This window comes from Chelon labrosus (assembly GCF_963514085.1).
Source record: "Chelon labrosus genome assembly, chromosome: 1".
NCBI lineage: Eukaryota > Metazoa > Chordata > Actinopteri > Mugiliformes > Mugilidae > Chelon > Chelon labrosus.
In genome coordinates, this window is record NC_140337.1 from 8,706,709 (window position 1) to 8,721,604 (window position 14,896).

The 14,896-nt window shown below is 42.9% G+C and overlaps 1 protein-coding gene across 3 annotated transcripts; it reads left to right on the forward strand.

Moving 5' to 3' along the window:
• The first annotated feature begins 849 nt into the window (after positions 1 to 849).
• LOC311486301 (uncharacterized protein) lies at positions 850 to 10,979 on the forward strand. Of its 3 annotated transcripts, none has more exons than XM_084542106.1 (3): positions 850 to 1,550; positions 1,777 to 2,553; positions 4,527 to 10,979. In XM_084542106.1, the coding sequence occupies exons 1-3, from the start codon at positions 1,547 to 1,549 to the stop codon at positions 10,049 to 10,051; spliced, it is 6,306 nt and encodes a 2,101-aa protein (XP_084398232.1). In that variant the 5' UTR covers positions 850 to 1,546; the 3' UTR covers positions 10,052 to 10,979. The 3 variants fall into 3 exon arrangements, with proteins under 3 accessions (XP_084398232.1, XP_084398230.1, XP_084398231.1); XM_084542104.1 differs by having other exon boundaries at positions 850 to 1,460; positions 1,729 to 2,553; XM_084542105.1 differs by having other exon boundaries at positions 850 to 1,460.
• Positions 10,980 to 14,896: the final 3,917 nt, after the last annotated feature.

Below are 14,896 nucleotides of genomic sequence, written 5' to 3' on the forward strand. Positions count from 1 at the left end.
CAAGGCTTGTTTTTAGTAACCCCAACTGGTGCTGGGGGAACGGGTGAATCATACAGAACATGATCTAATGTTTGTGTGTATGAGTGTTTTCATGGTACCAACAGTACAGGACATGAGTACATGTTGCACCATGTATACAGCCAGGAGCACCACACAGCCAGGGTGTAGAGACCACAGGCATGACGAAAGGACACTGGCTCTATTCACAATAAAGCAACTGTTCGAAAATAAATGAATCTCTAGTCTAGATTTTGATTAATGACGGCTAAGACATGCATCCACGGTTATTTTTCAGTTATTTGCACCTGGGTTGCATATACTCTTTAAAAATACAAAAAACATAAAGTGTTTGCACAGAAAAAAACGGGTGCATGATCATTTACAGTTAGTATTTGTACTATATATGAAATATTCTCACCATAAGCTCTATTTCTAAGTTGTCCTGGATCTTTTCATCATATACATACATCTTCATTCATTCATCTTCTGTAACCGCTTGTTCCTGTTGGGTCACGGGGATACATCTTTAAATTAGCAATTTCTCATGTTAAGGTCTGTGTGAACAACAAGAACAGCGACTAAACAAATGTTGTGGTGAGATTTCTTCAACGGCTTGTGTAAGGTTAATAAGGGGAAGTGAGTCTCGGATATGAATCATGACTGGTTTCCAGTTTCATACTGAAGTGCATAAAGCCACATTTAGGATATTTTAATGCTCTGATGAACTTGATTTCAGTCATGTCAGATTTGATGTATGTTACCATTTAATGTATTCACAATAATCACATAATGCTGAAATATCACTGGATTCATTATTTCCACTCAGTATGAACCTCTCTTTCATCTGGACTCTGTTGTCACTTCATCCTTTATGACATTTTTTTTATTTGTTCTTTCTAGAGTTTAGTCTACTTGCTTGTGCACAAGGCGTTGTTCACTCTGTCTCATGTTGGTAGAGGAAACAGAAGTTCCACACTAACCACAGAGCAGCGTCTGATGGCAAAAAGCCATGCAGCACTCAAAAAGAAGCATGCATACGAGCCCATGTTCTCTGCATGTACAATACCTGCACACGTGAATACATTTTTGCAGCATGCACGAATGCAGCCATGACTTTGTGCATCTTGCAAGCATGTGCAGGTACAACTTTGTCATGAAACATTGGCGTGCCACCTTGTAGCTTCCTGTAGCCTTGAACAACAGCAATGTTGAGAAACCCACAGACATGTCACGTGGCAGAGCACAGTCTGAGACAGAAGTTACGTTTGTGCTGCAGGATTCCTCACTTTGGATCAATTAATCACCGGAGGGTTTCTGTTTACTTGCGCAACAAACTTGAAGAGGTTCTTCCTGTAAAAGACACATACAGGAACCAAGAAAGAGGAAGAGGAAGAGAGTGGACTGAGAGGTGATGGACACGACAGATGAGAACCACAGTGCTGCAACAGTCACTAATGGTGGTGAGTTCAGTGTGGATCTTTTGCATATTTAGTTTGTAAACTGCTATAAACGTGGAAATAATGCTTGTGCAGAATGAATTTAGACTATGGGTAAAGATAAATAGTTTAAATACTTCTTAATTTAAATTCTGATAAATATTTAAATATCGTTTTTCAGTTTTGTTGTAAGTGTTGGGTAAAAGAATAAAAAGGTTTCAAGTATAGTTTCCTGTAAAGCGGTGAACAGATACCTGACTGCTGTCACATTTATATGCTTTGTGTCATTCAGCTTTTCCGGTACGGTGCACTGAGGAAGTACTTCTCACTCTCTTCACAGATGAGAGTCTGCAGGCCGCCATGGACTCCAAACACTCCCCTGCCTCACGCCGCATCCCACCTGCTCTCACGGAACTTAGACTCGTCCTCCTGGGCAGGAAAGGAGCCGGGAAGAGCGCAGCAGGCAACACCATACTGGGAGGAGCGGGAGGGTTCGAGAGCGGGAAGCCCACGGAGGAGTGTGTGAAAAGGCGAGCTGATGTGGTGGGGAGGAAAGTCACTGTGGTGGACACACCTGGCTGGGAGTGGTACTACCCACTTAACAGCACCCCCAACTGGGTGAGGAGAGAAACTTTACGGAGCGTGTCACTTTGTCTTCCTGGACCTCACGCTGTGCTGCTGGTTGTTCGGTCCTGTGCTTCTGTGACGGATGACTGCATAAAGGAGATAGAGGAGCACCTAGAGCCGCTAGGAGAAGGAGTGTGGGAACATACCATGGTGCTGTTCACCAGGGGAGACGAGCTGGGCCTGGTGTCAATAGAGCAACGAATCGTGACGAGCGGTCCGGCTTTCCAAAGACTCCTCCAGAAGTGCGGCAACAGATACCATGTTGTGAATAATCTGAACAAAGGAGATGGGACGCAGGTTAAAGAGCTGATCAGGAAGCTGGAGGAGATGGTGGATGGGAAGAAGAGCGGAAACAGTCATTTAGAGATGGACAGCGGGGTTCTGTTGGGTCTGGAGGCCGACGGGAAGAAGAGAGCCAGGGAGAGGAGGAAGAAACAGAGGCAGATGGAGACGCAGATGCAGAGAGGGACCATCAAAGCTGCTCTCATGAGTGAGTTCTTCATTTTAGTTATTTTGTTTCTGCTGATTCACAATTTGTCCCTTAAAAAGGTTACCAAAACAATGTATTTCAGTGCTAAATGAAAAGCTTCTGAAAGGGAAGCTGTAAAGAGCTTTGTAGCCCCTTATTCTCCTGTATTGTTCACTTTTAACTACTTCAAACACGCACAATTATTTCCACAAAAGGAAAATTTACGTGCGCTACTTGCCTGATGTCAAACAGCAGACGGACAGAACATAAGAAAATCACAAGTACATTTAATTACAGTATAATTTTCTCTGGAGTTGGTGAAGACCAAATCAGACACCAAATTTACCGATAGGAATGATACAGTATGTGACTTTGTAGCGTAGGCTTAGGCAAAATTATATTTGGGCGCCAGACAGGAAATAAGTAAATTTGTATTTTTCAACCTGCCAATTTCAATTTCAAACTTCTTCTTAATTAATAAAGTTAGCCTGGTTAACTCAGTACCATTGCTACAAAAGGGATAAACAAAATGAAAACACCACCAGTTTCAATTTAGTTCAATAAATTAAATTAGATGTATTTTAACGATAATATAACCCACATACATAAAGACCAGAATAATATGCCATGTCATCAACACCACACACATTTTCCCGAAAGGTCATAAGTCAAACAGAAATTCCCATAAATTCAGAATATGGTCAAAATAACCACCAATTATAATGAAAAGAAAATATGTCAAACGTTTACTCTCCAGTTTGAGGCAGTTCAGTTCAGTGTTTGTGGGTGAAAATGTAGGTATGTAGGTGATTGAGAGTGGTGCGCAAGCAGGCAGGAGTGTAAGAAGCCTGGAGAGTTGGTAAGATAACTTAACTGAAGAGAGGGTAACTCTCTTTTCTGTCTGTACCTGGCTGGCCTTAGGCAGATGGGTCCCTCCATATGAGCTGGGTTCTGCTCAAGGTTTCTTCCTGTTAAAAGGGAGTTTTTCCTTGCCACCGTCGCCTTCAGGCTTGCTCTGGGGGTTTCAGGCCGGGTTTTGTAAAGCGTCTTGAGACGATTTGTATTGTTATTGACACTATATAAATAAAATTGAAGTGAAGTGAATTGAAGTGAAATGAAGTGAATTGAATTGAACTGAATTGAATTGAATTGAACTGAATTGAATTGAACGTCCACCGTGGGTAAGCAAGTCAGACCAAGATCCTCACCCATTGTCAAATGAAAGACTCCTGGGAATTCACTGGCAGCTTTCCTCGAAAACAGTTTAGGTGCACCCAGCTGGTTTTGGTTTAATCTTCGTTTATTTCTTTGAAATAAGTAATTAGTTAATTTACTTTTAAACATATCATTTCCAAAAACTCGATTTTCCATTAGTTATCTTTTTGGTACTCTCACTTCTTTGTTCTCCTCCTTGCGGCTTAGTTGATTGACAGAGAGAGATTTTTTTTCTCAGGTGTGTCCCATTTACCTCCTCCCTTCCCCCTTCACTTCCCGTCTAGACACATAACTTATGAAGAATCCATTGTGTCGGTGGGATCTGTAAGTACACAGTAGTCTTCTCGTAAAACCCAACTTGGAAGTTGGTGGGGACCAAACTGTAGCTAAAATTGGAAATTAATTAATGTGTATGTTGATCAGTTCACTAATACATTAGCCAAAATAAATGTATAGAAGTGCCATACTAGTGACAAATACATAACTGATCAGGTACTGTCAAAAACGGGAAGAACTGACACACCTGTCTGCAAGCTCCGTGTTTTATTTAAGCCTCCTTAAATGAGGATGAATAATGTACATTTTTAGTGTGTTTTGTTTGAATAAGTCAACAAATGTCAAAAAATCTTTGTAAGCCAATAAAATTGTGAAATGTCTGTCTGGCTATTTTGGCCCCTAATGGAATAAAAATAAACTAATGCTTCTTATGCTTCTCACAGTTGGTTTTATGGTATTAGCACATGTGAGTACAAATCTGTACCTTTTGCTCTTTTTGTCAGGCGATGGTCTTCAAGCCTCTGAGCTAGATGCCCACCAGTCCTTCTCGAAGACGCCCCGGCGACTGCCTGAGGTCAGACTGGTTCTACTGGGTGAGCGTGAAACTGGAAAGAGTTCTGCTGGGAACGCCATCCTTGGAAAGAAGGACTTTTTCCAGTCGGGAGCAGTTACAGAGGAGTGCGTCCGTCAGCAAGCGGAGGTGTCCATGCGGCTGGTGACTGTGGTGGACACACCGGGATGGGAGGCAGGTGTGGCTGGGGCCACGACGGAGAGGGTCAAGAGGGAGATTGTCTGTAGCGTGGCCTTGTGTCCTCCGGGGCCCCACGCATTCCTGCTGACTCTGAGGGTGGACACGCTGGTGAGGGCGGGACATGTGAGGGAGCATCTGGAGCTTCTGGGAGAGGGTGTATGGAGGCACACTATCTTGTTGTTCACCCATGGAGATCAGCTTCGACAGGGGGTGGACATTGAGCAGCACATCCAGGGAGGAGGCAGGGACCTGCAGTCGCTGCTGGAGAAGTGCAGGGGCAGGTACCATGTTATCAGCAGCTTAGACGGAGGAGGAAGAGGAGCAGGCTCTATGAAGGTGACTGAGCTCCTGGAGAAAGTTGAAAAGATGGCAACGATGAACAGGTGTGAAGCTTTTTCTGGTTTGGTTCAAGAAGTCAGGGATTTGAGCCACCAAAGGAATGAAAAGATCAACCAGCGCCTGAAGGAGATGGGAGATAAGATGCTGCGTCAGGAGACAGAGTTGAAAAAAATGAGAGAGAGGGAGATGAAGAGCTTCAGGTGGTTGTTTGACAGAAAGAAGAACGTGAAATCTCCAGGGAAGGCCGACATTCAAAGAGAAGAAGAGGAGGATGAAGACAGGAGGGTTGGCGAGAGGAAGAATGATATTGGCGAGCTGGAGGAGAGGATGCGATGGCTGACGGAGGACAGAGAGAAAGAGATTCAGGATTTGAGCCTACAAAATGAGAGGATCCGCGTAGCACTCGACCAAAGCCAACGAGAAAGGGACGAGGCGATGCTGAAGCTGGAGCTAAAAGAGAGAGAGATCGAGGAGCTGAAAGAAAGAACTGACGAGCAGCAGCTGAAGCTTCTGGACCTTGAACGTGCCAGCGCAGAAAATGACCATGAGAAAAAGCAGAGGGAGGACGCCATTAGAGCGGAGAAACAAGAACGGAAGAGACAACTACAGAAACTGGAGGAATCCATAAAAGTTCTAAAGACAGAGAAAGAAGAATGCATTAGGACGTTTGATAATTTAAAAGCAGAAATACACCGGACTAAAATAGACTGTGAAGGTTTACTCGAGAGACAAGTGAAAGAGAAAAACAGGGAGATGGCAGAGATGGAGCAAAAACTCAAAAAAGAAATGGAAATTAAACTTCTCGAAAAAGACAAGCAGCAGGAAGAACTGTTGAGGAAAGCGTCAGAGGAAAGGGAGACAACTCTCAATGACATGAAACAACATGATAAAGATATGGCGAGTAAATTAGAAGAAATGAAATCACAACATAAGAAAGAGATGGAGAGAAAATTGCAGGAGAAAGAAACAGAGATAGAAGCCATAAAACTGCAGCATCGGGAAGAGATGAGCCGACAAATAAGTGAGGCACAAAAAACGATGGAGTCAATGAAAGTGCAACAGCAACAAGAACTTAATAAGATGACGAGACTGACAGCAAATGATTTGGAAAGGACCAAACAACAGCATGACGAAGAAATAAGGAGCATGCAGCGAGAAAAACAAAGGCAGATTGAAGGGCTGACAGAGCAGTTCACAAAAGAAAATGAGGAGCGTTTGCAAGCAAAACGGAAAGAGATTGCAGAGCTAGAACAAAAGTACCTCGCCCAAATGGAAGAAGAAAGGCTAGAAAATGAAAAAGACAAGGAGAGGATTAATCTAAGTCACAAAAATGACATGGAACAACAGATGAGAGAGAAAGAAAATCTGCTAGAGGCCTTAAAGCGGCAGCATCAAGAAGAGATGGCCACAAAAATGGATGACATGGTGCGACTGATGGAGGCAAAGAGGGCCGAACACCAGGAGGAGACTGAGAGAAAGGTGAAAGAAAAGGAGGAGGACGTAGAAAGAATCCAACGACAGTACACTGAAAAACTACAGGACATGCAGCAAGAAAGACAAAGAGAGACAGAAGAGCTGAGACAGCAGCTTGTAAGAGAAATAGAGAAACAGCAGCAGGAAAGACAAAGTCAGATACGAGAGTTAGAAGAAAAGTTTGCAGCCGAAATAGAAGAAATGAAGCTCAAACATATGAAAGATAAAGACACGTTGAATCAAAATCACGAAAAGGACATGTTGCAAAAACTGCAAGAGAGAGATAGACTAACAGAGGAGTTAAAATGTCAGCTCAAGGAGGAAATCAAAGCAATTGAAATGGAAAAAGAGAGAAACAAGGAGGAGATGGAGCAGACCCTGGAGGAAAGGGAGAGAGAGATTGAGGAGATGAATGTGAATATTAAAGAAATAAAGGAGAAACTTCAACAAAGTGAAGAGAAAGAAAAAGATCATTTAAGATGTAAGACGACACTTGAGCAGCAGTTGGAAGAAAATGAGAAAGAAATGGAGGAGATGAAGCTGAGCGTGGAAGAGTTGAAGGAAAGGTTGCAACGAGAGGAGGAGAAGGAGACCCTTCATTTGAGCGACAAAAAAGAAATGGAGCAAAGACTGGAGGAGAGAGAAAGAGAAACAGAAGTCCTAAAAGAGCGTCTGAAAGAGGTCGAGCAGCAACTTCGGCGGGCAGAAGAGGAAAGAGAAAGAGACGACTTAAATCACAAGGAGCAGATGGAACGCACTCTGGAAGAAAAAGACAGGGTGATAGGAAAGTTGGAGCAACACATAAAGGATATCGATGAAATCCTGCAAAGAAAAGAAGAGGAGAGAGGGGACATCATCCTAAACCAAAAGAAAGAGGCAGAGCAACGACTGCAGGACAAAGAAAGGGAGATGGATGAGATGAAACGACAGCTTTTAGACGACACGGAGAAGAAACTGAAAGAGAAGGAGGCCGAGATTGAAAGCGTTAAACAGCAGGCCGACTCCAGGGAGGCAAGATGGAGGGAAGAGCAGAAGAAGAAGGAAGAGAAAACTGCAAACGAGATGAACAAGCTCATAGGAATCATCGACAAGAAAACAAAGGAAACAACACAAGCCCAATGCGTCGCTGCACAGAGAGACGGCGAGATCGGCGAGGCAAAAGCCATGTGCGCCAACTACTTAAAAGAAATAGAAGAGCTGAAAGCGAACAACGAAAGCATGACCTCCAGTATCGCTGAGATGCGGCAAAGCCACGCAGAGCAGGAGAGAAGAAGGGAGGCTGAGACGATGGAACAACTGCGCGAGAAAGAAGAGGCGCTCGACCGCCTGCAGCAGAGAGACCGAGAAAACGAGAAGGAGATCGGCCAGCTGAGGCTGACGATCGAGCAGACGAAGACGGAGCTGAAGGAGCTCACGCACAGGATGGAAAAGGAGATGACGAGCATGATTGAGGAATACGAGAAGGAGATTGCAAGGAAAAATGAGGACATAGAATCGATTTCCAAGGAGAAGGACGGAGCCTTAAGTCACTTGGAGGAACAAAGCCAGGAGAGCGTCAGGGTCGTCACGGAGAAATACAAGGAGAGTCAAAGGACAGTCGAGGAGCTGCAGGAGCAAAACGAGAAGATGAAAAAAGAGACGGAAAATCTCAAAATTAAGTGCGAGGAGATTAAGAAAGAAAGTGAGGAAGAAGTTAGGAAACATCTCCAAGGATGTGAAACTGAAATCCAAACTGTCCTCCAGGAGAAAGATCTGGAGGTTAGAGCATTAAAGGAGACCAAGGAGAAGCTGGAAGCAGAGATAGAAAGTTTGAAAGAGAGAGAAGGGGAGAGCGAGAAGCAGGTGAATGACCTGAGAGAACATTTCGAGAAACAGCTGATGGAGAAACAAAGTGAGCGAAGAACGAGGGATGAGGAGATCGAAGAGGAATTGTTGAGGAGAGAAAAAGAAGTGGAGGAACGGGAACGAGTTCTGAGCAGACATGAAGAAGAGCTGAACATAAGAGGACATGACCTCAATGCAAAACAGGAAGAACTTGCTGAAAAGCAGGTAAAGATAGAAAGCAAAGAACAAGAGCTTACAAAACTGGAGGCGAGCCTCAAAATGAGACATAAACAGCAAGAGAACATCGATAGGTACGAGCAAACCGTGAAGCTGAGAGCGCAGAACGTTGAGAAAATGGAAAAGGACCTTGAAGGTTTGTTCAAAGCTCTGGAGGGCAAAAAGGAGGAACTGAGCTTTCACGGCCAAGATCTTGAGAAGAAGGTAAAGGGACTGAAAGATCAGGGCAAAGAGCTGAAAGACAGAGAATACTACCTAAAAAATGAAGAACAGGAGTTGCTCAGCTGGAAGTCGGAGCTGCAGATGCAGAACGAACACGTCAGCTCCACAACGCAGCAGTTAGACGAGATGGGCCGAGACCTGGCTCTGCTCAAGGAGGAGCTTCACCACAAAGAGAAGCAATTAAAGGAGTCGCTTAAAAAACTGGACAAATGGGAGCAGAATCTTAAAGAACGGGAGGAAGAGCTGTGCAAAAGAGAGCAAAAACATTTAGAGAATGGAGAGCATGTGACTGATGGTAATGTCGACGAGAGGAATTCTCTCCTTGTGGAGGCTGCAGCTGAGAGCTCTGAGGACAACTTGTACCAAGAGGTCAGTGAGAGGAGGGAAAAGGGCAGAGGAAAAAAGTCAGTTAGAGAAGAAAGCACAAAGGTTAGGGAGGATCAGAGGACTAAAACAGCACTGTCAGCTGCAGAGAGCAATAACTGTCACTTTGAAACACTAACAGAAGTAGAAGGAAGAGGAAGAGAAACGAGGAAGACAGAAACAAGAGAGGAAGTGGAAAGTTCAAAGGTGATCAGTGATTTCAAATTGCCATCTCAGAGTTGTGGAAGATCAAACATTTCTCCTGGTTTGGATTTAAGAGTCATGGTTTTGGGGGAGACCTGGTCTTCTCGCTCCCCAGCTGGAGTCACCATCCTGGGCGGAGAAGCGGCCAAAGTCAACGGATCCAGCTTCAGGCCTTGGAGAGGTCAGATAGCCGGGAGGCGCCTCGCTGTCGCGGAACCGCTCGGCCTGAGGTGGCGAGACGGACCCGATCCAGCAAGCGCTTCTGAAAGGAAAAGCATTCTGGACAGCATCTCCTGGTGTCACCCAGGTCCGCACGTCGTCCTCCTGCTCATGCCGACCTTCTTGACCTGCACGCGGAAGTACAGAACAGCCGTGGAGGAACACATGAGACTGCTGGGAGAGGAGATCTGGCAACGCACGCTGGTGCTCTTCACGTGGGGGGAGATTTTAGGAGAGACTCCAGAGCAGCACATCCTGAGGAACGGGGAACTGATGGGGCTCGTAGAGAGATGTGGGGGCAGGTATCATGTGCTGACCAGCAAGAAAAACAGTGCAGCGATCAAAGGACTATTTGAGAAGATAGATGATATAGCAGAGAGCAGTTTTAGGCATTGAACTGAGATTAGATTGTGAATTTTAAATATGTTTTTGTACTTATTATGTCAACAACTTTTAATAAATTTAACACAGATTAATATTTGATCATTTAACCTTTTTGAATCTCAAATCTTTTAATTTAAAGACAATTTTAAAGATAAGGGCTTAACTAGCCATAGCCAAAAAAGGAGCAGTTCATTGTACAAAAGTAAATTGTGTATTTTCTTTTAAAATCTAAATCCAAAAGATAAAATAGTTGTCAAAAAACTGCAGAGAAGTAAGTTTTCCTCTAAAATCTGAGGGAATTACAATGACAAATACCTGAAATTTATAATCTTGTTGCCTGAATGATTCAATCATCTTATTTATTACTTTATAAATGACTCAATTCTGACTGAGCTGTAAACCCAACCTGATTTTTCTCACAAACCTTAGCTGACCCACACTCTCACCACTCACCAGACTTTCATGCTTTCTCCACAAGATGGGGACCTTGTGTCAGCATAGAGATTGCTCTCTGGGCACCAATGTAATCAGTGTTGAAAGTCACAGACGGTAAGGAGTTGATGGTGAAAGTATAGTGAAGCTAGTCAGATTTTTTTTTTTTTTTTTTTCAGCCATGTTTTACAATTTTCCACGTAAATGGCTACTTTTAAAAGGAAGAGTACACAAAGCTTGACTAGCAGGCCCATGCTCCGTCTTGACTGGAGGCATTTCAGGAGAACCAAACCATCTCGCAATTATAACCCCAGGGAGCCTCCACCACGCTGAGAGGACTCCTGCTTTGACAAGTAAATTATGACTCTTGATGAGAGGAGTACCGCTTTCTCCGAATGCAATTTTTGACAGCCAGGAAAATGCGGGTGGATACATACAACAACTTCCATCATCTGCGGAGCCAGATGCAACATCCAAAAACACTTGTGTGCAATCATCAGGCTAATAATTATGGAGTGTGAGTGCTGGTCTGTATCTAACATGGCAGCAATGTTTTTTAATCTGTCCATTCAATGCGGGCTGCCTTTAGAGGCAAGATGAGAGGGTGTTGTGTCAAGATGGATCTCTGCTTCTTTGATCATCTCTGCAGGGTGGGAATGTTTTCAAAGCGTCTGGGGAGAAATTAAGGAGGGGGGAAAAAAGTTGTCAAATTGCAGTTGATGCAGACATCATTTTCATTAGCATAGCGTTTTAAAGATATCAGGTAGAGAGCACAAACTCAGCCATAATATCTAATAAGAAATGCTCCTTTTTTCATTTTTAAATCTTTAGATTCATCATTATGTATTCATAATGTCACAAAACTTGATTTATTGGTTATAATCTTGGATTGATTAAAGAGCACGATGGTTTAACAAAATGTCTCAGCAAAAGTGAAACGCTCATGTTGGTCACTTATTGTGTCCCCAGATTCTATGAGTATTTGTACATTTCTTTTTGGTGCTGGGTGCAGTATTGGACCCCAGATATTTAAACCGTCCATTTAAATGCATCATCCACATATATTAGCTTTCTTGTTCCATCTCCAAAGCTGAGGGAAATATTACGACTGTAAATAGTATGTGTGACAATGCATCATTCTTTAAATATGTTTAGTTTGCTTTCTTGCTCAGAGATCATTGAGGAGATTGATCAACTTTTGTTGACCATTAGCTTGATTAGCTAAAAGTAAGACTTAGATAAGCTTTGCACAGTGCCTGTGCTATAGGTCAAATCAAGACCTTGATGTACTGTAACATGTTAGAGAAGTCAGGTAAGAAAATCTTTCTGCACTTCAGGTAAATATGAAGTTATTGCCTGTTAGACTAACCTAGCTACAGGGAAAAGGTGAACAGCTAACCTGTTTTTGTCCATGATTGTGGAATACTGGACCAAAGATTGTTGGACCCTACACTTTTAGACCATCAGTTTATCTCTCTTTTCACATACATTGATTTCTTGTTCCATCTCTGAAGCTATAAAATGGCCACTGCAAGGGAAACATTAAAACTGCATCATGCCTTCTTGCTCAAAGTTCATCGAGGAGAATAGCTTTTTTACTGAGAACACAGATAAGGTTGATTAACTAAATAACTTTTACACACAGTTAACTGTGTGATGTCACATTACTATGCTACTGTATATCCTATAGCCTAACCTAGCATTAAGTCTGGATACAAGGGAATTGTTAGCTTGCCCTGTCCACACAACAAAATCGACCTACCGGTGCATCTAAAGCTCATTAATTAACAAATTATAGGTTGTTTTTCTGCACAGAAACATGTACAATTGAAATGTCTTGTGGTGTTCTTTTTTTTTTAATGACTCTATGACCCGACAGAACGTACAAATGCTAAGCTAACTGACAGCTAGCTATACCCTTGTACTTAGCTAATACGTCCACAATGTTTTCACAATTCTCTCAGCAAGAATGAAATACATATAAATGAGGATGCCACATTATTCAAGCTGCTTAAAGTATTAATATTCCTCTCACTATGGTCATTTTATAGCGACAGACATAACACCAGAAAAAAATATTATTTGGCTGTTTATTTTTTTACAAATCATTGCTTATCCTAAGAGAGATAAACTGATTATCTAAAAGTTTAGGATTTAATAGCACAAGCATACAAAAATGTGTTTTTAGGGAACTTTGATCCCCAAGCCCTTCACACTAATTCTTCTTTCCATTCGACGGCATTCGGGAAACAAAAATCGCCACTATATATGTGAGTTCAAAGGTGAAGTCTTGCTCCATATCGGCATTCTCATGCTGAAAGGTGCAAACAGTGGCTGATGAAACCACTTTTGGGCACTCATTTTGGTTTTAGCTGGCATTAGTTCAGATTAAGGCAACATGGTAACCCTAATTTATCTTTATTTGGAGCCTTTTAAGGTCCTGAATGAGGCTTTTTGGGAAATATGGATGGGGCCACATTTACATGCACTACAATAGACGCGAACAGCGCAGTCAATCATGCCTACAAATGCTGGAAACAAAATTACTGGGCTGTGTTAAAACAGAAGTTAATGGTTTGGCTGATTTCTATTAAGGTCTGTGCACTCTCATTTGAATAATGGTCTTTCCAGGCCTGTTTTTTCTTTTCAGCACTTGACCCAGGAAGGAAATAAATGTGATTCCGCTTTAACACTTCCATTAATATTCAAGTGGCTTTAATACTCCAGGTTTAATTCGGACTCACCGTAATTAGCACGGCAGTCTGGCGCTAGCTTATGATAAATCATGTTCTGATTGTGCATTTGGTGGTGGAAGAAGTATTAATACCAAAAATACACAGCTGGCGTGATGAAGGAATACCTGCAAGTCATTACCTTAAAAACAATTATTTTGTTCCCTGTGCTTGAGGTTGTTTAATTGCAAAGAAAAAAAATCAATCCAACATCTTGCTTTGAGTTAACTTGTTTTTTTTTTTAATCACTGTGATGAGTTGATGTATGTTCCTTTGTGGTTTGCCTGGTTAGCCTGTGAGTAAACTTTAAAGCAATATTAAGTCACTCATTGGGCTGCTCTGAGTAGCAAAGGCGACTTATAGGTACTTGGAAGGGAAGGTATTTGTATGGTCGTGGTTGCAAAGGTCGACACTGGTCCCTCAAGGGCAAGAATTAATACTGAACCTGATGGAGGATGAGAGGATCCAGATCTGTCCACACCATGGCTGCCTCCCAGGGGATACATTTTGTTAAGTTTAGCCATTTAGGACCGCTCCAAACTGTTACATAAACCGCCCATGATCCAACACTGCAGTTTGTACCCAAAATAGTTGTACCATGGGCACAGAGGTGGCCAGATGTCTGCCGAGAGAAAAGACGCTTAATCTGAAGCTGAAACAAAAGTCGACTGCATTGGATGGGAGTGGCAGATAAGAATTTGGGGCTTTGTTATTATCCACAAAATCAATGATTTAGTGCCCTGAGATGTGCTGACAGATACTTGAGCTGTTATATATCACAAATGTGTGACAAAATAGAAGATTTCTTTCCTATTTCTGGTAGCTCTGGTTACTTCCCCCCGCCCCCTTTTGTCTTGAAGACAAGGGGAGAGATAGCGAGGAAGAAGAGACGATGCAGCAAATGATGAATGCCCCTCTGGACTGCATCCTTTACGGCTGAGTGCGTCCAGTGGGCCAGAGCCAGGTCCTGGAATCTAGCTAATGAGACACACCCCCCTGAGGGCCCGATGCCGTCCCATTGGCTGAGAGCCTGGCGGCGGCCAAGATGGTTGGCTGATCGAGTCCTGTGCGAGCAGCTGTCAGAGCGCGTTGCAAGTCAAACTCATAGCATTCATATCCAGCACGAAGAAGCTAAATGAGCGGAGTGAAATGTATACTGAAAAATAACATGTTGGAAGAGTCGGCAAACTGCGGGTTTGATTGGGACTTGGAGGTTCAGGAATTTACTTTGACATGACCACATTTAAATTTGTATCTTCAGCAGGTATATTGTATTTGATCATATGTGCGTTTAACCTCCGTCATATGGCTGAATGAGTTATACCTCCACCGAGATTCATTTTACGCCAGTTTCCAAGGTCTTGTTGACACTGAAGACACTGCGGGACGTCATACAGATATGATGAGTCACATCCAGTCACTCTAAAAAATATATGTACATTTAGATTTTATTTATTCAGGAATATATCCGAAGAGGGGCTTTGACAGCAAAAGCGACATGCTATGTATCTTGCAGCATGAATAAAATATTGTATTTTTTAGTTCAGAAGCTCTCAGCTGGAATGTCCTACAAATATTTTTAGTTGCACTTTGACTGCCCTTAAACGTGATGCGGGCGTTTGGGGCAAAGAGGAACACGGTCGCCCGTGCCTTGACCGATGTCAGACATGTTATGAATAACAGGGAAATGATC

Bases quoted from the DNA above. Each gene is read 5' to 3' on its own strand.
- LOC311486301 (XM_084542104.1), top strand. From the start codon at position 1,412: ATGGACACGACAGATGAGAACCACAGTGCTGCAACAGTCACTAATGGT. The intron at 1,461-1,728 runs GTGAGTTCAGTG...TGTGTCATTCAG, and splicing joins TGCAACAGTCACTAATGGTG to CTTTTCCGGTACGGTGCACT. The intron at 2,554-4,526 runs GTGAGTTCTTCA...TCTTTTTGTCAG, and splicing joins CATCAAAGCTGCTCTCATGA to GCGATGGTCTTCAAGCCTCT.